The 21,833-nt window shown below is 44.7% G+C and overlaps 1 protein-coding gene and 1 long non-coding RNA gene across 2 annotated transcripts in view; one reads left to right on the forward strand and one right to left on the reverse strand.

Moving 5' to 3' along the window:
• The window catches only part of MRPS5 (mitochondrial ribosomal protein S5), a 47,863-nt gene extending 43,828 nt beyond the window's left edge, over positions 1–4,035 (reverse strand). The window contains exon 1 of the mRNA XM_081854897.1: positions 3,901–4,035. Coding sequence (XP_081711023.1) covers positions 3,901–3,970 — 70 coding nt within the window. The 5' untranslated portion in view covers positions 3,971–4,035. The remainder of the gene's footprint in view (positions 1–3,900) is intronic.
• Positions 4,036–4,159: 124 nt separating this feature from the next.
• LOC309338143 lies at positions 4,160–7,868 on the forward strand. Its single transcript, XR_014154756.1, has 3 exons — positions 4,160–4,382; positions 6,039–6,116; positions 7,452–7,868. It is a non-coding gene; the product is annotated as an uncharacterized lncRNA (long non-coding RNA).
• Positions 7,869–21,833: the final 13,965 nt, after the last annotated feature.

Below are 21,833 nucleotides of genomic sequence, written 5' to 3' on the forward strand. Positions count from 1 at the left end.
CTCCACCAGGGCCAGGGCCTTTTCAGTGATGGCTCCAATCTGGTGGAATACTCTGTCCCATGAGACTAGGGCCCTTCAGGATTTAACCTTCTTCCATTGGGCATATAAGAGAGAACTATTCTGCCTGGCCTTTAATTTGAATTCAGCCTGATCTTTTATTTCCCTTCTCTTCCTTCCCCCTCCCCTTTTATGAAGATCACCTGCTCTGAGACCCCACAGCAAATTCTCCCCTGGCCTCCTCGCTGGCTCATTTCAGCCAGCTAGCCCTGGGGATTATCTAACTGATTTTTGATTTTTACTGTTTTCATGAATTCATGCTTTTATACTGCATTTTATGCTGCTTTTATAATTAAGTGTTTTAAAGTGTTTAAAATTTGTTGTTAGCTGCCCTGAGCCTGGTTTTTGAACCAGGAAGAGCGGGGTATAAATAAAAAATTATTATTATTTATTATTATAAAGGACTCTGTCCCAGCCAATTGGCACTGGAAATAGCTGATCTATACATTCTTCAGCTGTCCCCTGTGCTTACTGACCAGTCCAGAGGTTCCCAAACTGTAAGCTTCATTCTGGTGATCTGTGGATTTGTGGTTGAAGTCAGGAGATGGCATACCCATCACATTAAACATTCAGATTGGTTTTTAATTGTATCTTTATTGCATCATATCTTATGCCGTAGAATCATAGAACTGGAATGGACCCCAAGGGTCATCTAGTCCAACCTCCTGCAATGCTAAAGGATCCATGACAGATGGCCATCCAGCCTCTGCTTAAAACCTCCAAGGAAGGAGAGTCTATCACGTCCTGAGGGAGACTGTTCCACTGTCAAACAGTTTTTACTGCCAGAAAGTACTTCCTGGTGTTTAGTCAGAACCTCCTTTCTTGTAAGCCATTGATCTGACTCCTACCCTCCGGAGCAGGAGAAGAAGAAGAAGAAGAAGAGTTTGGATTTGATATCCCGCCTTTCACTCCCTTTAAGGAGTCTCAAAGCGGCTAACATTCTCCTTTCCCTTCCTCCCCCACAACAAACACTCTGGGAGGTGAGTGAGGTTGAGAGACTTCAAAGAAGTGTGACTGGCCCAAGATCACCCAGCAGCTGCATGTGGAGGAGCGGAGACGCGAACCCGGTTCCCCAGATTACGAGACTACCGCTCTTAACCACTACACCACACTGGTGTAGCAGGAAGAAACAAGCTTGCTCCATCTTCCATGTGACAGCCCTTGAGACATTTGAAGATGGCTATCATATTTCCTCTCAGTCTCCTCTTTTCCAGGCTAAACATACCCAACTCCCTCAACCATTCCTCATAAGGCTTGGTTTCCAGACCCTTGTATTACAGCTTGAATTCCACATAATATATACAAAAGAAGCAATAAAAATACAGTTGCTGCAACAGGCAGAAAAACAATTAAGGGGTCTGCCAAGATCCTCAGCAGTTTTCAAGTGGTCTGTGGAAAATAAGTCTGGGAACCACTAAGTGAGATGACAGGGAAGGAAGCTTCCACACACTGAGGTGGAGCAGGAAGGAGTAGGGGAGGAAGGCTGTGCATTGGAGTGAATTCAGGGTAATGCAGTGCTGGAGTGGAGATTAGTCCCAGGCCCTTCCCACTGCCAGGCCTGCTCTCCACCTGAGGCCTTTAATGTTGCATGCAGCGCTTTAGGGCTCCACGGTTGCCCACTCCTACCCTAAGTAAAGAAAAGGTCCAAGCCTCTCCAACTGCAATTTCTTAAGAAGGGTATGTGAAGGAGCAGGGTCACTGTTGCAAACCGCATCAATATTTTAAGGGAGTGGGCAGTGTAGTAATATTTTTATATATAAATATAAGCCTACAATTTTAAGCAAATGTTGCTCATAAAAGCAACGGAGGTTCTCCTACTGAAGGAATAGGCAAGCAGGTGCCTTAGGGCAAACCCATATGCCAGCATCACCTTCAGACTTAAGAATAGTCCTTCACTTCTACCATTTACTCAAGTGGCTTTCTAGCACAGATTTCATTGGCTACTTTAAGTGCTTCTGAGCTCCTCTCCCACTTTTGCAGCAGCTGTTGAATGGCAAAAATGCAGTATTAAATGTACTTGCATCAAGTTTTTCTTTAATTAATCAATGACTATGTGGAAAGGGTTCTAAATCCTACATTATTTATGTCTCCTGTGAACAGATGCATTCAAATAGTTTTTATTCCAGTTCATGTTACAGTGGCAGCTAGGCAATATCAGATCGCACACTAGGTCTGATTCAAATGCAACAAGGTTCTTTTTCTGTCACTTGTTTGCAACAGTTCAATCTTCATAATGTGAACTCAGAAGTAAATCCCACTGAGTTCAGCAGAGGTTACTCTGAGTGGGGTTAGGATTGCAACCTTAAAAGAGAGAGACACGACTATAGAACAGAACTTTTTCATGTAGCGTATGGACTAGGAAAACCTTGTCAGTTTCAAAGTTCATTTCTTGAAAAGCGGCAATTTTATAGATCTGGAAGCAGGCAGGTTGGGGTGTATCATTCTCCAAAAATAGCTAGAATGGGTGTGGCGACATTTAAAGCAGAGATAACATAGCTTGTGAATGTTGGTAGTGTGCATTAACGGAACTGGAGAAAGACTCTCAAATGATTTAACGGTGTAAACGTCTACCCAGAAGTCAGTCACGTAAGAGCCGTTTACTCCCAAGTCAGCATATATAAGATTGCTGGGGCTATTGGGAGTTTCAGCTCAACAGCAGCTGTGGGTCACAGCTTTAAGTTCACAGCTGGGGGAGATCTGAACAGGAGACAGGAAGGGAACACATGCTTTGCATGCAAAACATTCCAGTTTAAACGTCCCTGGCATCTCCAAGGAAGGCTGGAAAAGACCTAGGTTTAAAACTATGAAAATCCACTGCCAGCCAGCATAGCCAATTGGTTACCTATGTGATGACCTCCAGGGGTCGTTTGGCTGCAAGTCAGTGTGGTTGTTGCTCGGGAATGGTGGAAGTTATAAGTCTTAAACACCTGGAGGGCCCCACATCTACTGAACTAGATGGACCATTGGTATAATGTGTCAGCCTCCTGCAGAGAAAAACTATGTACGTTTACGGGTGGGCGGGGGGGGGGGGGGGCTATGTTCAACAGAGCAGAGTGTTAGAAACTCAGATACAGTGGTACCTCAGGTTAAGTTCTTAATTCGTTCCGGAGGTCTGTTCTTAACCTGAAACTGTTCTTAACCTGAAGCACCACTTTAGCTAATGGGGCCTCCTGCTGCCGCTGGAGCACGATTTCTGTTCTCATCCTGGAGCAAAGTACTTAACCCGAGGTAATATTTCTGGGTTAGCGGAGTCTGTAACCTGAAGCATATGTAACCTGAAGCTCATGTAACCCGAGGTACCACTGTATATAATCTAGGCGCCAAATGGCTCCTTCATTTATGCCCTTCATTCCTGGTGTCCTCTGGTCGATGGGGTCACGAAGAGTCGGACACGACTAAGCAACACCACATCCCCCCACCCCAGCAGGGGCTGGAGGCGGCTTACAGATAAAAATAAGAACCGCTACTAAAACAGGGGGAGGGGGAACCCACCATTAAAAACAACTGATAAATATATTGCATATTCTCTCAACGGTCAGCCCCGTTGTACTCAATGGGGTTTTACTCCCAGGTACACGTGCGATCCTATCTGCACGGTCGCTTGCGAGTGGGGAACCCTCGTGACGGGGCCCAGTCTGGGGTTTCGCTGCCTGGCAGCTGCGCTACACCGAGGACCACAAGGCCCGAGGCGGCGGCGATGGGAGGCGGCAGGATCTGGGCAGAGTCAGGCGAGGGGAACGTACGAGGGACACAAGCCGCCGCCTCGAAGGGCGAGAGCAGCCGGAGGCCAAGAGCATCCCGACCCCGCCGAAGAAGCAAGAATAAGTAAAAAGGGGGCTTCACCTCTCCACGCGGCTCTGAGGGCTCCGGCGCTGCAGGCTCTTTGAGCTACCACAGCTATGGCGGCCGCCATCTTGGCGGAGATCCTCCTCGGCCACCGTACTTGGTGCCCGCGCGTTTGCCCGAGATCTTAAAATCTCCAGGACGCGGCGCCCATCACAGGCTCCGTTTCGCGGCGCTCAGCACGGCGGTCAGGGAGGTATGAGGGAAGGGGCGAACCTCGACTCGCCTGCCCATATTTTCAGAGTACGCTGCAGGCAGTACTGAGGACAGCCCCTCCTTCCCGGTGGAGGGGGCCTTCCCGTTAGGACCCGAAGACTCCTCTCCGCGCGTTAGGTAAAGACAGCCCAAAGGGGGTCAACAAGCCGCTTGTGGTTTTCAATACACTTCCGGGAGTGGTTCGGAAAGCCGCTCCTGGAATCTCCCATGTGCGGGGCTGTGAGGGGCAGCTGCTCGCGCAAGGTAACGTGGAAAATGCCAAAGAGGTAGATGGAGCAGTGTCGTTAAGAGGCTCTTTTTCAATTGGAGTGTTTTGAAAGCAGGATCAAAAGGGGTGCAAGGGAGCCTGGACTGTTTATCTGGCTTTTTATTTAATTAAAACATTCATAAACCCCATTCTTATTTTTAAAACTCTTTGTGTTTTGAACAAAAAAACAGTGAACAGCATAATTAAAACAAAAATACAACATAAACCCAGTAACACAGCTCATAAAATCATATAAAAACAAATCAAGGACTGCAAAAAACTATCCTGTGTGTCAGTTACAACCTGTCTTCCGCAGCTCACCTGGAGTTCTGCTCCTCCTACTCCCTGCTAACTGACTCCAAGGATTCCCCCCAGCCTGTCATTCAAAGTTGAAACCTTAAACCAGGGGTAGGCAACCTAAGGCCTGGGGGCCAGGTCCGGAGCAATCGCCTTCTCAATCCGGCCCTCGGACGGTCCGGGAATCAGCATGTTTTTACATGAGTAGAATGTGTCCTTTTATTTAAAATGCCTCTCTGGGTTATTTATGGGGCATAGGAATTCGTTCTTTTTTCCCCCAAAATACCTGTATAGTCCGGCCCACCACATGGTCTGAGGGACGGTGGACAGCTGAAAAAGGTTGTGACCCCTGCCCTAAATCCTGGCCTTTGCCTCTGCCCACTAGCACCCAGCAAGGAAGGGCCCCACTCACCCATACTGTACCTTTGTTCCCTGCTAATGGCCGATCCAGTGGGTTTCCGTGTTTGGCAAAGTTTAATCAAACCTTGATCAATTCCAACTTTTACTAAATCCAGGCATTACAGTGGTACCTCAGGTTAAGTACTTAATTCGTTCCGGAGGTCTGTTCTTAACCTGAAACTGTTCTTAACCTGAAGCACCACTTTAGTTAATGGGACCTCCTGCTGCTGCCACGCCGCAGGAGCACTATTTCTGTTCTCACCTTGAAGCAAATTTCTTAACCCAAGGTACTATTTCTGGGTTAGTGGAGTCTGTAACCTGAAGCGCATGTAACCTGAAGCGTATGTAACCCAAGGTACCACTGTATGAGGACCCCCACAAACCCATAACAATACATTTTGTTGGAAAACAGATGGATAATGTGAGGTTATCTTCCTCACTCTGGATCTTTTGCATCAATCTGTGGTAATAAACTCAGTGCTTGTGCTAAAAATATGTTTAATGCTTGCAGTGCTAGGTGATTGTTATATATATATAGATAGATAGATTCTTTATTGTCATTACACAAGTGCAACATTGCACAAGTGCAACGAAATTGGATGCCATCCCTTAAAAACAACAAAAGCAAAACAACAACAACAACCAAACAAACCACATTCCAGCCACACCCACACCCATCAAACTATATATATAGCTGGTCCATCAAACTATATATATAGCTGGTCCATCACAAATTATAACAGATAATTTCCTTCTACTCCTCCCCAACTCCCTGGTTACTTAGTTTTTATAACTAGTCTTAGATTATGTGTATCTAATTAAGTTTCTGCTCTAATGGACACAACTGGCAAAAGCTGTGGGGAGAACAAAGTCCAGTAACTGGACAACGAAAAGTGCCGGTTGCAAACTGGTTGTTTCACACAATCCCTTCCCCAGCCTGAATGGATGTCTGCTTAACTTCTTTATCTTGTTATGGCAGATGCTTGAGGTGACTGGCTGGCAGAGCAATCTTTTCTATATCAAGATGAATAGCTGTGTAATGCTTTGCTGTCTTCAGGTAGGGAAGTCAGCTTCAAAACTGTTGAACTTTTTTGGGGGGAATACATGCTTCCTGGTTCTGTTGGCAAAAACCCAGACATTTTGCTGGTTTTTTGAATCACCCTCCCCCAATAGTTTCGCCATTTGACTCCTGTACATGTCCAGGACATATGGCAAACTTGCTTACGGTTGCATTTTAAAGAGAGTCAGTGTAGCACCAGTGGCTGGCAGAGCAATCCAAAAACCAGAAGAAGCCAGAATCATTTACGCCACTGTAATTTACCCCATTTGCAGATAGCAGTGCCTTTAAGAACACAAAGACAGCCATTAAGAACAACTGACCAGGCAGATATTGTCCTTCCCCCAGCTGAGAAGTGGACAGAAACAGAAGAACTGAAAGAGGGAGGTTGCCAGTATAATAAGGGGTTTGATGTCAGCACATTAAAAGAGGTGTCCTTTTAAAACAGAGGTTTTGGAGCAAGGGTTTCTGGGAATAAGACGGCAGGGGCAGGACTCTATGTGGCTGGAGGAGGCTGCACGCAGAGACCTGGGAGGCTGGCTGGCTGGCTGATTGATTGATGCTTGGGACCCAAGCTTGCTGAACCTATAAGAGAAGTGAAGAAGTAGAAGAGTTTGGATTTGCTATCCCGCTTTATCACTACCCAAAGGAGTCTCAAAGCGGCTAACATTCTCCTTTCCCTTCCTCCCCCACAACAAACACTCTGTGAGGTGAGTGGGGCTGAGAGACTTCAGAGAAGTGTGACTAGCCCAAGGTCACCCAGCAGCTGCATGTGGAGGAGCGGGAAAGCGAACCCGGTTCACCAGATTACGAGTCTACCACTCTTAACCACTACAAAAAACAGGTGATAGATACCCTTGCGGTGCAATGTTCTGCTGCACTCCTTCCACTGAAACTCAAGTTTTAAATATGTGTAAAATAAGCCATATTGCATAAAGACACGGCAGTCTCTGCTATGCCTCATTCCCAAGGAACACAAGCCCTCCTGGTTAAGTGCCAAGACCTTTGGAATTTTGCTGCCAATAGGCAGAGGTTGGGGTGGCCTGTAACAGTATAATTTTGCCTAAAATGCACCTTTTGCAAAGCAATTTCCCCTTATATGATGGTACATCTTATTTTCACTAAAATATTCATTGTACACACAATTTGCCACAGTATATGCATTTCACATTGCTTGGCAGGAGAACCACGTTGCAAAATTTGGAAAAGTGCAAATTTTGAAGGATACCTGTGTTATATTTCACATACTGTTTTGAGAAATTTGAATTTGGTAACTTTACGTTTATATATGAATGAAGCTGAATTTCTCCCCTTACTCCCCTACGTTTCTTGCAGGAATACTGCCGCCAGGAAAGAAAGCAAATGGTCGCCTAATTCAGTAATTGCAATCACGGTCGTTGTAGGAGGCCTCAAGAAACCAACCAGAACCTTTTCTTTTTCTTTCTGTGGTTTGAAAAATAAAATAAAAAGGCGAGGCTCACAAAGCGAGAAAGATAATCCTCACTTTGTCATCTGAATGGCGAAGAAAGCAAATCTTAATTTAGCTGCCTCGTGTGTTCTCTCCTGTGGAACCGCATTTCTCGTTGATGCAGCTGAGACTTTGCCTGAAAGGGATTAAGGAAATCAGCCCTCGCTTTGCTCCCGGTATTTTACATAATGGCGTGAAGTTTAACCAGTAAAAGTATCAAGAGGCGGTAATGAGGCTCTAGCAAAAGTAATAATTTCCACGATTTGTGTGTGGTGTCGTAAATTAACTTCAGATTAAAGGAGAGAAAAGGAGAAGTTGAGTTTGGAGTGGCATCTTGCATGCTTAAGAGAGATTTTGCAGAAAGCTAGAAAACTCATGCTGGCGAGGGAGATGTAATGTGCGATGGAGCAACTTAATGGAGCCCCGAGGTTTATTACCTGAGCTAGATCAGTAATGAAAGGACGTGGACCAACCTATCCTATTAAGGAGCAGCAAACCGTGAGAGTACATAATGTTTGTATCTCAAGTACTTTGTGGGATTCCCCCCCCCCCCCAGCAGCTGGAGAAAATTCTAATACTAGCAAGCTCCCCTTCTTTAATAAGCCTTTGGAGAATGTAAAGTTAAGGACAGATGCAGAAAGCGGAAGTAGAGCAGCTATATGTCCTGTTCTACAGAAGATATCAGCATTTGACTGCATTGCCTATTGAGACGGAACAAAAAGAACTCACAAAGGGAGAGCTGGAGAGGCCTTGATGTTGCCCACCAGCTCTCAGCACCTGATAACTGACTGAGCAGCATATAGTCCCCACTATATTGAGATGTACAGGGACACGGGTGGCGCTGTGGGTTAAATCACAGAGCCTAGGGCTTGCCAATCGGAAGGTCGGCGGTTTGAATCCCCGCGACAGGGTGAGCTCCTGTTGCTCAGTCCCTGCTCCTGCCAACCTAGCAGTTCGAAAGCATGTCAAAGTGCAAGCAGATCAATAGGTACCGCTCCGGCGGGAAGGTAAACGGTGTTTCCGTGCGCTGCTCTGGTTCGCCAGAAGTGGCTTAATCATGCTGGCCACATGACCCGGAAGCTGTACGCCGGCTCCCTCAGCCAATAAAGCGAGATGAGCACCGCAACCTCAGAGTCGTCTGTGACTGGACCTAACAGTCAGGGGTCCCTTTACCTTTACCTGTGGTGAGATGTATTGTATTTCTATTTAAATCATAACAATGGGGAAGAGAGATTTTGTGCTGGCCACCAGGCAATGGCTTTTCCATCCTGCCTTGCCCCACCCTCCAGCCCTAGGAGCCTTTCCCAGACCATAACTTTAAGACAGGGTCTTCCAGACTTGGGTCTCCAGCTGTTTTTGGACTACAATTCCCATCATTCCTGACCACTGGTAGCTAGGGATGATGGGGGTTGATGTCCTAAGGCTTATTTGTAGAAGGAACAGTTCTCATCAAAGTTTTTGCCTTCCTGACTTGAGGGAACATGCATGATAGTTACTGTAGTTACCCTTTGCCCTGTGCAGGGACTTCTTAAAAGACCATATACTGAGTCATTGGTCTCCAAAGTCCATTTTGGGGGCCTAATATGGCCCACTGGTTGGTTTAATCTGGCCCTTGTGGCACTGGCAGTTTATTTCCTGGGGTAAAATCCTAAAAAAACCTGAACAACTTCAACCCTAAGAAAAGCTCAACAACTTTGGGGAAAAATCATTAAAAAAGGTCAACCACCTCAGTCCTAAAAAAGGTCAACAACTTTGGTTGGCTCTTTGGTCGGCCCTCACGGCCCTCCACTTCATCAAATCTGTCCTCTTTAGAAAACGTTTGGACACCACTGGATCTAGTTCAGTATTGCTTTACACTGGCTGGCAGGATTTACAGACAGGAGTTTCTCCCTGGACTGATGTAGGGGATTGAATTTAGGGCCTTCAGCATGCAAAACAGATGCTCTCGCATGGCTGTTACCTCACCAGGGATCTTTTCATAGAGCTTTGTTTGCACATTCATCGCTCTCGGTTCATCACAGAAGTATCTCAGGTGCGCTGCTGTTCCTTCAACACACAATGCCTTTAACAAGAAGAGAAAATAGCAGATGCCCGTTCACTACTTTCAAAGGGATTAGCCAGCTTTGGGAGCAGTTCACCAGAGGCAACAGTTTTCTAATTTTCAGAAAAAGGCACAAAGGTTTCTAAAAAGTTACGCTCTTCTTCATAATTTAAAGAAAAGCCACAGCGCCGCTGCCCCCCACCCCTGGAGTGCAGCATCTGTTTATTAAGACTCTACAATATGATCACAAAGAACTGTTTTGTTCTTGAAACAAGCTGAAAAATTGCACAGAATGAAAAGTAAAGATGATGCAGAAAGCATGGTAGCAACCGTTACCAACGTGCATTGTTATCGAGAGGCTGAAAAGACATTGGCTGCAGAAATGGAAAATTACAATCTGGATTATAGCATTTCTGCTGCTATCCCGTTTTTGGATGCTTTGCCCTCACAGGCTACACTTTTAGGGAGGCGAAAGGGGTTCTATTTAGATATACACTTTCCCTCCATACACAACAGGAGGTGCATCGACTGATTTTCAATGTGCAGGCTCAGAACACGGGAGGAGCCCTACCAGGTGAGGTTGACGGCCTCTTGAGTCCAGCATCCCATTCCTACAGAGGCCCACCCAAATGCCTATGGGAAGCCCAAATGCCTATGGGAAGCCCGCTAGCAGGACTGCGGCACAATAGCACTTTCTCATCTCTTTTTCACCTCAGAGCCAGTATGGTCTAGTGGTTAAGAGCGGTAGTCTCCTAATCTGGGGAACCGGGTTCGTGTCTCCGCTCCTCCACATGCAGCTGCTGGGTGACCTTGGGCCAGTCACACTTCTTTGAAGTCTCTCAGCCCCACTCACCCCACAGAGTGTTTGTTGTGGGGGAGGAAGGGAAAGGAGAATGTTAGCCACTTTGAGACACCTTAAAGGGAGTGAAAGGCGGGATATCAAATCCACACTCTTCTTCTTCTTCTTCTTCTTCTCAGCCAACTTCAGCATGTGGATCGGTCCATAGTGAGAGAGCTAGAGGAAGGCTTCTAAAACATACAGGGAGGAGAAATCTGTTGCTCTCCAGATTTCGTTGGACTGCCATCTCCCATTAGCTCCACCTAGGAGGGATGGAGGGACATGCCAATTTCAACTCAACTGTTTCTCAGTTTGTTCTTTTTAAAAAATCACCAGCATTTTAATACGCACAATCTCCTAATCAACAGTGTGCACGCACATATACATTTCTGAGTGCAATTTTGCCAAATATACACATTTTTGTATGCAGTTTATCCTACTATAACACATTTTTTGCATGTCATGTTCATTGAATATATGCATTTTTAACACACACACACACACACACACACACACACACACACATGCATGCATTTCTGTATGTATTTTTTAGTTTGAATTTCATAACGGGGGGTTTCAAAGGATAGCTGATTAGCTTCACATGTTGCTTTGGGAAGAGCAGCTACAAATGAAACCCCAGGTTTCTTTGAGGGAGCAATGTGTGTTTGTTAAAAAGACTACGATGCCACTTTAAACAGCCATGGCTTCCCCCAAAGAATGCTGTGAACTGTAGCTTGTTAAGGGTCCTGAGAGTTCTTAGGAGGAACCCCCCCCCCTTGCTTCATAGAGCTACAACACTCAGGGCGGTTTAACGATTGACCTCCTCTTCCCTGGGAACTCTGGGAATTGCAGCTGTGTGAGGGGAATAAGGGGTCTATTAACAACTCTTAGCACCCTTAAGAAGCTGCAGTTCCCAGGACGCTTTGGTATAAAGTGTGCTTTAAATGTATGGTGCAGGAAGCCATGAATAATGTGCTTTGAGTTTATGGGGCCTTGTTTCCCTTCCCTTTCCCAGAATTTTTGCCAGTGCAGATTTGGAATGCTAAAGCACCCTTTAGCGGCTCGATAGTGCAAACTGTGTTAGAACGAACTGCTGCTTTGATGCTAATGAAAAGAAACCTCCCGAAGTTTCAGTTATTAAGAAGTCATCATTTGCCCTGCAGGGCCTGCTGACTGCAGAACAGGCAGTACCCTTGGTCCGGGTAGCAGGTAGTGGTCTCGGAGGCTGCAGACCAACCAGGAGGTTTAATTTAAATCTACATGACTGGATCGTAGCCCCAGATCCTGTTATTTAGTGTTTGGGATCAATTCTCTTAACACATGGAGGAATAAAGCCCTAAATGGCTCAGCCCTGTATACCTGAAAGAATATCTCCACCTGCATTGTTTATTGTGGACACTGAAGTCCAGCTCCGAGGGGCTTCCAGCAGTTCCCTCACTGTGAGAAATGAGGTTACAGAGAAGCAGGCAGAGGGCCTTCTTGGTAGTGGCACCTGCAATGTGGAATGCCCTCCCACCAGATGTCAAAGAGTTGCTTGCATATATAATGATATATTAAACATTTTTTCCTTTTCCTTTTAATGCACTTTTTATTTTTCCTTTATTTGATTCCACTGAAATACTTTCGATAAAATAATAGACAAGGTAAAGGAAAAAGACCCCTGGACGGTTAAATCCAGTCAAAGGCGACTCTGAGGTTGCGGCGCTCATCTCGCTTCAGGCCAAGGGAGCCGGCCTTTGTCCACAGACAGCTTTCCAAGTCATGTGGTCAGCATGACTAAACCGTTTCTGGCGCAACGGGACAGCATGTCGAGTGCCAGAGCAGCTTGCCAGTTTTTGAATCTGGAGACAGAGAGTTAAACTACATTCTGTGCTATTCATACTTTGAAAAACAAAAACAAATCATGGTTAAATTTTTATGGTGAAGAAAAAAGCAGCTGCAGGCCCCCATTTAGAAAGTACTGGCGATCCAGATTAGCACCAATATTCTGTCCAGACGGAGCTCTTGTGGTTACTTCTTCTTCAGAAAAAGAAAATGTGGCCAGTCTGTCTATCTAAACTATAATAATCTACAGTGGGTCCCAGAGAGAGGGACGGAAGGAGAGAGCTGTGAGATGGCTGAAAACAGTCTCTTAGGAGACCTGAGATGATGTAGTGGATCTCCTGCTTGCCTTCACTGAAGCCAATAATTTGCAAATAAGGCAAATCTGTAAGCCTTCGATGCAATCTTATGCATGGGTGTGCAAGTCTCCAAAGCAATCTTCAGTGCAATCGTATGCAGGTCTGCTCAGAATTATGTCCCACTGAAGGGGCTTGGTCTCAGGTAAGTGGACATCATCTCAAGTTCCCCACCAGTGCAGGAGAAAAGTGCTCTGTAAACCATGTAGTGCTGCCATGGGATTCTTCTTGGAATTAGGGAGTGCATAACCACCTTATCCTGCCAGATCATTAAAAAACCAAAACCTTGCAGAATTGATCCAGGGATGGTGTGGGGAGAGGAAGAAATGTTCTGGTAGTCTCAAAGATTCTAGCTAATTGGTGCCCATCACAGCAGATTCCTTCTGGGGCAAATTGAAATAGGAAGTCATACTTTTTTGGGGGGGGGGGGAAACTCGCCTTGGGACAGAAAAATGTTTGGAGGGCAGCAACTGCACCATCAAACCCCTCTTTAAATGTTACGTTTGCCTTCACCCTGATGTGGAGTAATACATTCAGCTCATTGAACTCACCAGAGGTGCCACAAATGAACCCTAGCAAGTAAAAAGATGAGGAAGGCCCTATAAAGGAATCCAGAATGGCTCTGTTGCACGGTGATGATCAGGTTAGCGGTAGGTCCTTAAGAGTGATGTGTGGCTACCATTTATTGTGGTGTTGTGTGCGTGCACATGTACACTCACGGCTTATTTTTCTGATGATGGGGATGGAGAACCACATCTGAGGCAGACGAGTCCTGGGCCTTTATGAGGTCCTGAGGCACTTACACTTGCTCCAGTATGCTATTTTGTGGAATGGGACCTACAAGGAAACCTTTATTCCCCCCCCCCCCAGCCTGCGCAGATGACGCTGTAAAATTAGATGTTACAAAAGAAAAACACACATAATTTTTAGTATCTGTTTCTGTGAGATGTGATGATTTGTACTTTAAATCCAGGCCCTCTTGTAAACACTTGGATCTCGAGCTAATAAATAACGGGACGAGGACCAGAAGATACAAAGACATATTTTGTACAATGTGGGGGTTTGGGTTCTGTGTAATTGGCAGTTCCTTGCACTGCAATTCAGAGTCCCTGTCAAGAAGCTGAAAATGTATATGCCTTGATGTGACAGATTTGGGTTGATAGCCTGAATTACTAAAGAAATAAAAATAAAAATGAACGCAACACATCTTTCTCTCAAACGTGGCATGTGTTGGGATCTGTGATACCTATGTGATATGTTACAGGTTGGCCTGCGGGCTTGCTTTCCTGTAACAATTTGGAATTGGGTTGTAGCTGCTCGTCATTGCCAGTGTCTCAAGCCCTTTCCAATAGATACCTCTGATACTTGTGTTCTGTACATAGCATTCTTAGTGTTAAGGTTTCCACTGGTTCTCAACCTGTGGGTCCCCAGATACTGTTGGACTACAACTCCCATCATCCCTGAGCTCTGGCCTTGCTAGCTAGGGGTGATGGGAGTTGTAGTTCAACAACATCTGAGGACCCACAGCTTGAGAAAGGCTGGTTTAGACTTACTATGTTGTAGGTTTAAGTTAAGTCTGCTGCAAATGGATTTCTTATGGACAGTGCCTATTGGATTTGTGACCATTATGCTCATTTGCCTTCAGTAGCAGTAAAGCTCTGCTGGATGAAATATGATTGCCTCTGGTCTATCTTTTGGGGGAAGGCTGCAACATGTTTAAGCTTTTACTCTGCTAACTCTATGTTGAGATCTGCTCTGGATCAATATTGAGTAGAATTCCATGACACAGACAACACTCCGAATCACAAGGAAAGGTGGTCTGAATTTTACTCAAGCTTAGAGGTAGCCAATGTGTTGTCCTCCAGCTGTAGTTGGATCCATCCATGAGAACATAAGAAGAGGAGGCTGCTGGATCAGCTCAATGGCTCATCTAGTCCGGCATCCTGTTTGCACAGTAGCCAACCAGATGTCCCTGTAGGAAGACCACAAGTGGGACATACGTTAGTGCAACAGCACTCTGCCCCACCTGCAATTGCCGGCAACGGGTATTCAGAAGCAATCCTGCCTTCTGACAGTGGAGGTACAACATAGTCATCAGGCTAGCAGCTGTGGAGAGCTTTATCCTCCATTGATTTGGTGCCTCCTGTGGAAAATGACTCCATAATTTAACTATTCCTTTTTTTTTAAAAAAAAATCATTTTTATTGATTTTCCAATAAAAAACATCCAATTAATATATCCAACCATAATACTCCAATTAAAATAATAAAAATAAAAATAAAAAAAGACCAAATTATAGTCCAAATTATAATTATTAATTTTTCACGGCTCCCCACGGTCTGGATATCTGAAGCATATCTCCACATCCCAGTCCTGCCTCTTCTCGTTGTTTCCATATTTCCCACATCTCGATTTTGACGCTTTATAATTCCCGTTCCTGAGTCCACAATTCTCAATCATGTCAAACATCATATACTTTCATCTGTCGAATACAGCTTTGTTAATATATATTTTCCCAACTGTCTTTTTATCAGCGCAGCTTCCTCTGACTCCGTTCCGATCCGGAATGTTGTCCAAGTCTGTTATCTGTCACATAATTTAACTATTCCTAACCATTGGCCATACTTACTGAGGCTTACCTTCTCTAGCTAAATTCTAGTTGACTGATTTCTTGATTGGTTTGGAACCTGCTGATTTCTGGTGGATTGGAATAGTGAAATCATAGAATATGATTTCTTCCATAGTTGATATCTTCCATAGTTGGAAGAGGGTTGCTATTTGTCTGGGATTTCTTGGACATATCCAAAACACTGCAGTTGGCAGCAGTGCCCGGGCAGAAATTGGGGGAAATCTCCAGGAAAATCCGGATGTACGGCAGCCCATGTCAGTAGTGCCGATTTTTCATTAAAATAGCTCAAAAACTTTTTTTGTGTGATTTTGCTTTAAAAAAGCTCAACAACTTGTCTGTCTGGATTTTCACTGTTTGAAATACAGTGGTGCCTCGCAAGACGAAAAGAATCCGTTCCGCGATTCTCTTCGTCTAGCGGTTTTTTGGTCTTGCGAAGCAAGCCCATTGACAGCTTAGCGGATTAGCACTATTAGTGGTCTAGCGGCTTTTAGCGATCAGCTGAGAGGCGGCTTATCAGCGGATCAGCTGTTAAGCGGCTTAGCGCTTAGGAAAAGGGCGAAAAAAGCGGAAAAAACCCGTGGGAAGTCACAAGATTTTTTCGTCTTGCAAAGCAACCCCATACAGAAATTCGTTTAGCGAAGCGCCTCCAAAATGGAAAACCCTTTCGTCTAGCGGGTTTTCCGTCTTGCGAGGCATTCGTCTTGCGGGGCACCACTGTATGGCAACCTTAAGTTGGAAGCAGAACTGTCAATGTTTCTCTCTCTTTTTTTAAGGGAAATTCCTTTATTCCAAATAGGATTCCTCACAAGAAAAGGGAAAAGTTGACAGCTATGGTTGGAAGGGACCTTGAGGGTCACCATGTCCAACCCCCTGCCATGAAGGAATCTCAACTAAAGCATCCTTGAAAGATAGCCATCCAAACTCTGCTTTAAAACCTCCATCGAAGGCGAGTCCCCCACCTCCCTGGGGGAGACTTAGTGTGGTTCAAAAATAAGGTGTGATCCGGAGCCAAGGGGACAGCCTGGTCACATTTGCAGGCCACTGAAAAACTAACCTGTCGTTCTCAGGGGCTTCTGGTGCCATTTCAGTGCTTTGGGTAGCTTGGAGAACTTTCACCACATTCCAAAATCCATCCCATTTGGGGGAGACCAGATTTATTTCATTCAAGGATCTGTCAAACATTTTCAGCGAGGAACTCATGGATGGGCTCCATCCACCCCTAATCTCATTGGTCCTACTAGCTGGTCAAACATCTGAAGAGGGAAACATCTGGTGTGGAAACCGGTCTTCCAAAAGGTACTCCCCCACTCCCCTGCACTTTGGAGAATGCTTCATAAATTCAGTATATTATTTGGCTTTGGAAGGCATCCTTACTTTAGGGTATGGTGTGTGTGAGTGATTTTGATGAGCTGTCCTTTCAAAATTAGGACACTAGGCTTAGCCATCAGTGCATCTATAAATATAGGCCTTTGCTTTAAAGAACCAAACAGATTTCCACAATGCGTTCTAACTTTTATTACATGCAGGGGACCTGACCCACTTTCCTAAGATGAAAAGCTCTTCAAATTCCATGTATGACAACAACTTCACAGGGATATCAGAACATTGCCAACAGAGCCTGTGATCTCTGAACATCTCAGCCTGGGCCAAGTTGCAGAAGAGACTTGAGCAAGTGAAGCATTTGTTGGACTGGGTGCAAAGGCTGCCCTGTGATTTGTGCTACAATGAAAATGAGATGATTGTTGGTTCCCTTTGCATTATTATTATTATTAATTATTATTATTATTTGCATTAGAGCTGAGCCAAAATGCCCATCCCTTGCCCAACATCACCACTCCATTTGCAAACTTCTTACTGCATTTTTGCTGAAGGCAGGGATGGGGAACTTGTTGACCCTCCAAATGTTGTCAGACTACAATTCCCATCATCCCTGACCATTGACTATGCTGTGGGAATGGGGTGGATAGTAGGAGAGGATATATTGATTAAATATTATCCTTCCTCACTCACACTAGTGAGCTAGTAGCACAGCACATTCCCTTGCACATTGCTGGAAGCAAGTTGATGGATTCGTGAGAATCATTTGAGTTGAGCAATCCAGTCTGGCTTGTACAGACTGGATTTGTTCCTGGTAAATTTCCCTTTAGTTCTCTCTTAAAAACAAGAACGACACCACAGTCTTCTTTTAAAAGTAATGATAAAGTTTACTTACATTCACTTCACAGTATTGTCTGGAAGGCAGGCTTTATCTTGTAGTTACAGTTACAGGCCTCAGACTTTCTACCTTGTGGCGTCCATCCTCTGTAAGGATGAGCCATGTGCTGTTGGCTAAGAGCCAGCAGAGGTGTCCAAAAGGTGAAAATGGAAAAGGCAAAAAAGAGGAAGATGGTTGTGTGACTAGCTCTTTTATAGGGTCTGCTAGGGTCACGCCCATCTACCTGTTCACACACAGGGGGAGGATGCTCCAGAGCAGGTATGACAGGAAGTCCTCCATGTCTGGAGCAACATTCCCCTGTGTTTCCACTCTTTGTTGTTGTTGTTTAGTCATTGGACCAGAGCATGCCAGGCACTTCTGTCTTCCACTGCCTCCCACAGTTTGGTCAAACTCATGCTGGTAGCTTCGAAGACACTGTCCAACCATCTCATCCTCTGTCGTCTCCTTCTCCTTGTGCCCTCAATCTTTCCCAGCATCAGGGTCTTTTCCAGGGAGTCTTCTCTTCTCATGAGGTGGCCAAAGTATTGGAGCCTCAGCTTCAGGATCTGTCCTTCCAGTGAACACTCAGGGCTGATTTCCTTCAGAATGGATAGGTTTGATCTTCTTGCAGTCCATGGGACTCTCAAGAGTCTCCTCCAGCACCATAATTCAAACGTATCAATTCTTCAGTGATCAGCCTTCTTTATGGTCCAGCTTTCACTTCCATATATCACTACTGGGAAAACCATAGCTTTAACTATACGGACCTTTGTTGGCAGAGTTATGTCTCTGCTTTTTAAGATGCTGTCTAGGTTTGTCATTGCTTTTCTCCCAAGAAGGAGGCGTCTTTTAATTTCGTGACTGCTGTCACCATCTGCAGTGATCATGGAACCCAAGACGGTAAAATCTCTCACTGCCTCCATTCCTTCCCCTTCCATTTGCCAGGAGGTGATGGGACCAGTCCACTCTAGGAAACAGGAAATGTTGTATTTGACTGCTTCAGTGAAGATACATCCCACACATGTAATGTAGTGGCAAATTCAGAAGTGCCAAAGAAAACCATGCTTCCTATCTGGGCAGAAACAGGAGAAATGTCACAGGGAAGAAATTGCAATGTTTCCGAGAACAATCACTGCGGCATCAAAAAAAGATAAGTGGTGAAGAACAACGTGATCTTACGAAATGCTTTACTGATGACCCCCAGGAATGAAAGAAGTTATTACAAGAACTTTTCAGCTCATCTTTCTTTTTGTATGGTCCTTATGTGCGCGGGCGTGCTTAAAGAAAAGCTTTGGGTTAGTCTGTAACTTAATCATCTTTTATTTAAAAAGCAACATGATGGCTCATGTAAACTCTCTAATTGTCTCCTATATGCTGTGAGTTGGACCACCTCTGCCCAGGTGTCGCTATGTGAACTGTGAAGTTATTCAAATCGGGAATACGGTGGAATCATTTTAATAGTGTTACACAGTCAATTGCTTCAGCCTTTGCAAATAATTGAAAATTATGCTCTCTTTAACACTGTGTTTGAAATCCTTCATTAGAGAGTGATAGAAATTCACGGCAATTATCCCGCTCATTCAGCTCCTCTGCGGGTGCAAATTCATATGAGAGAATTGAGTTCATTGATTCTACTGATTGCCAAAGAGTTGGCAAATACAGAGAAACCTGCTTGATTGTAGGGTATCGGCTAACCTAATTCCATCTTGGATGTAAAATTTATATATGCTGTTATGCTTTTCCTCTTGGTTAAGAACATAATTTTGAGACTTGCTTTAGGGAATCCTAGCCTAAGTTCGCATAAGCTTGCAGGGTTTGGTTCCTGCACTATCTGCTTGTATAAAAGCCATTTCTCAGTATTGCATAACAGTTTAGAGTTGGGAAAATCCAGCTATTGGGAGACCTCTATTTCTCTTACTGTTATGTACTGAAGTTCTCACCCTGGGCCAGCAGGGGGATACTGTAGATAGTTATGCAAATGAAGGATCGAAAGTGACGTTCAGTGATTGGATAGTTTGTATGCAAATGAAGGATCGAAAGTGATGTTCACTGATTGGATAGTTTTAGAAAATGGCAACAGTTACATTGTTCTGGAGCTCTATATAAGCACGCTGACTGAGCTCCTCAGTTCAGTTCTGTTCCAGATTACAAATAAAGAGCTGCTTGGAAGAATCGCTGTGTCGTCTGATATGTTTGCCCACAACTTAACACTCACAAAGCTACATTCCCCAAAGTTCCCTTTGAAAAGGGATTGTAAAACCACTCTGGGAATTGTAGTTCTGTGAAGGGGGTGTCTTATCAATGCTCTGAACAAACTTCAGCTCCCAGAATTCTTTGGGGGAAGTCATGTCTGTTTAAAATTTTATCCTAGCACTTTAAATGTTTGGTATGGATGTAGTCTCAGTCTGGACAAAGTATTGGCATAATGGATTTATCTAGAGCCAGGTCTCCAAGGTTAGCAGAGATATCGAAGTTTGACCCTGAGAGTCGCCTCCCACTCTGAATTCTGACATCTTATCAAATAGAACCACAGCCCTGGGCTATAGTCATTGTGATTAACAGCCATCAATAGCTCCATCCACCATGATTTTTTTCTAAGCCCCCGAACGCCTTGGTACTCAGATTTTTTTGGCTCCCGAAAGCCGCAAACCCGGAAGTGAGTGTTCTGAATGTTCTTTGGAACCTGGCCGTCTGATGGGGCTTCCTGCAGCCAATCAGAAGCCGCGCTTTGGTTTCCGAAAGTTTTGGAAGTCGAACAGACTTCTGGAACAGATTCCATCTGACTTCTGAGGTACCACTGTATAAGGAAATGAGAATAAAACATAGGGTTATATTCACACTAAGAGGAGTCCATAAATTCCACATCAGTTCCATGGAAGACCTGTTTGTAGGAATGAGGGCAATAAACCCAGAGTTTGAGTGACACCATGAAAGCTGATTAGTTTGTACTCTCCCTGTTAAGGTTAAATCAGAAAAGAGGCTGCTCGGGTTACGGATAATATTATCTATTTGCCCTGGAGGAGTTGTTACATTTTTACAGTGAAATCTTACGGATATTTGCCGAAAGGTAAGTCCCACTGAATTTAATGGGGCTGACTTCAAAGTAATTGTGCTTTGTACTGGGAGCCTGAATTATTCATCAATTTCTTTTTTATTAATCAATTTCAATTTATGGAACTAATTTTCTAGCAGAGAGCCTTGTCGAGGCAGGAATGAGTAGTATCCCAGAGGCTTTTTATTTTTATTTTTTTTAACATTGAGTGTCTTCCGTGACCTCAAACATCATTTACTAGCATTTGTTTGTGGGCTGTTGTTGTTGTTTTTTAATAAAAAAAAAAATCAATGCATTTATGTGACTTATTATTCTCTGTAGTGCTGTCCTCTGAGACCTGCTGTATCTCTTAGGCAGCTGGCTGGGTTTTATTTACATTCATGGTCAGAGGTACAAACAGCATTCAAGGTTATCTCCTGCTGCTGCTGCTGCTGCTGCTGCTTCCTAGCGCAGGCAATTTCTTTATGAAGGGAAGCCTGCTAGTTAGCTTGTTTCCATGGAAATTAGGAGAACATGGGCATATAAGAGAAGGGGTGTGGTGCCTGCCAGACCCAGTTCCCCAAGCTGGAACACTGGAACACAGAGCTGCCTTCTCTTGAGCCAGACCAATGGTTCATCTAGCTCATCGGCATTAGCCAAGCCAGGATTTCAAGGTTTGTTCACATTAGCAGCTTCAAAATTACTGCATTAATACCTCATCTTTTCCTCCAAGGAGCTCGAGGTGATGTACATGGTTCCTCTGCTTTAATTTCCAGAACAGCCCTGTGAGGCAGGTTAGGTGGAAAGGCAGTAACTGGCCTAGATTCATGGCCAAGTGGGGATTTGAACCCTGCTCTACCCAGGTCCAGGGACGCGAATGGCGCTGTGGGTTAAACCACAGAGCCTAGGACTTGCCGATCAGAAGGTTGGCGGTTCGAATCCCCGCGACGGGTTGAGCTCCTGTTGCTCAGTCCCTGCTCCTGCCAACCTAGCAGTTCGAAAGCACATCAAAGTGCAAGTAGATAAATAGGTACTCTTTGAAAGATTCCATCAACAGCGTCTCCAAAAAATTTTACACATCACTTGGGAAGACAGGCAAACTAATATCAGTGTACTGGAAGAAACAAACGTCACCAGTGTTGAAGCAATGATTCTTCAACATCAACTTCATTGGACTGGCCATGTTGTTCGGATGCCTAATGATCATCTTCCAAAGCAACTACTCTATTCCAAACTTTAAAATGGAAAGCGTAATGTTGGTGGTTAACAAAAGAGGTTTAAAGACTGTCTCAAGGCAAATCTAAAAAAATGTAGTATAAACACTGACAACTGGGAAACAC

Source organism: Podarcis erhardii (assembly GCF_964252035.2).
Source record: "Podarcis erhardii genome assembly, chromosome: 3".
Taxonomy (NCBI): Eukaryota; Metazoa; Chordata; class Lepidosauria; order Squamata; family Lacertidae; genus Podarcis; species Podarcis erhardii.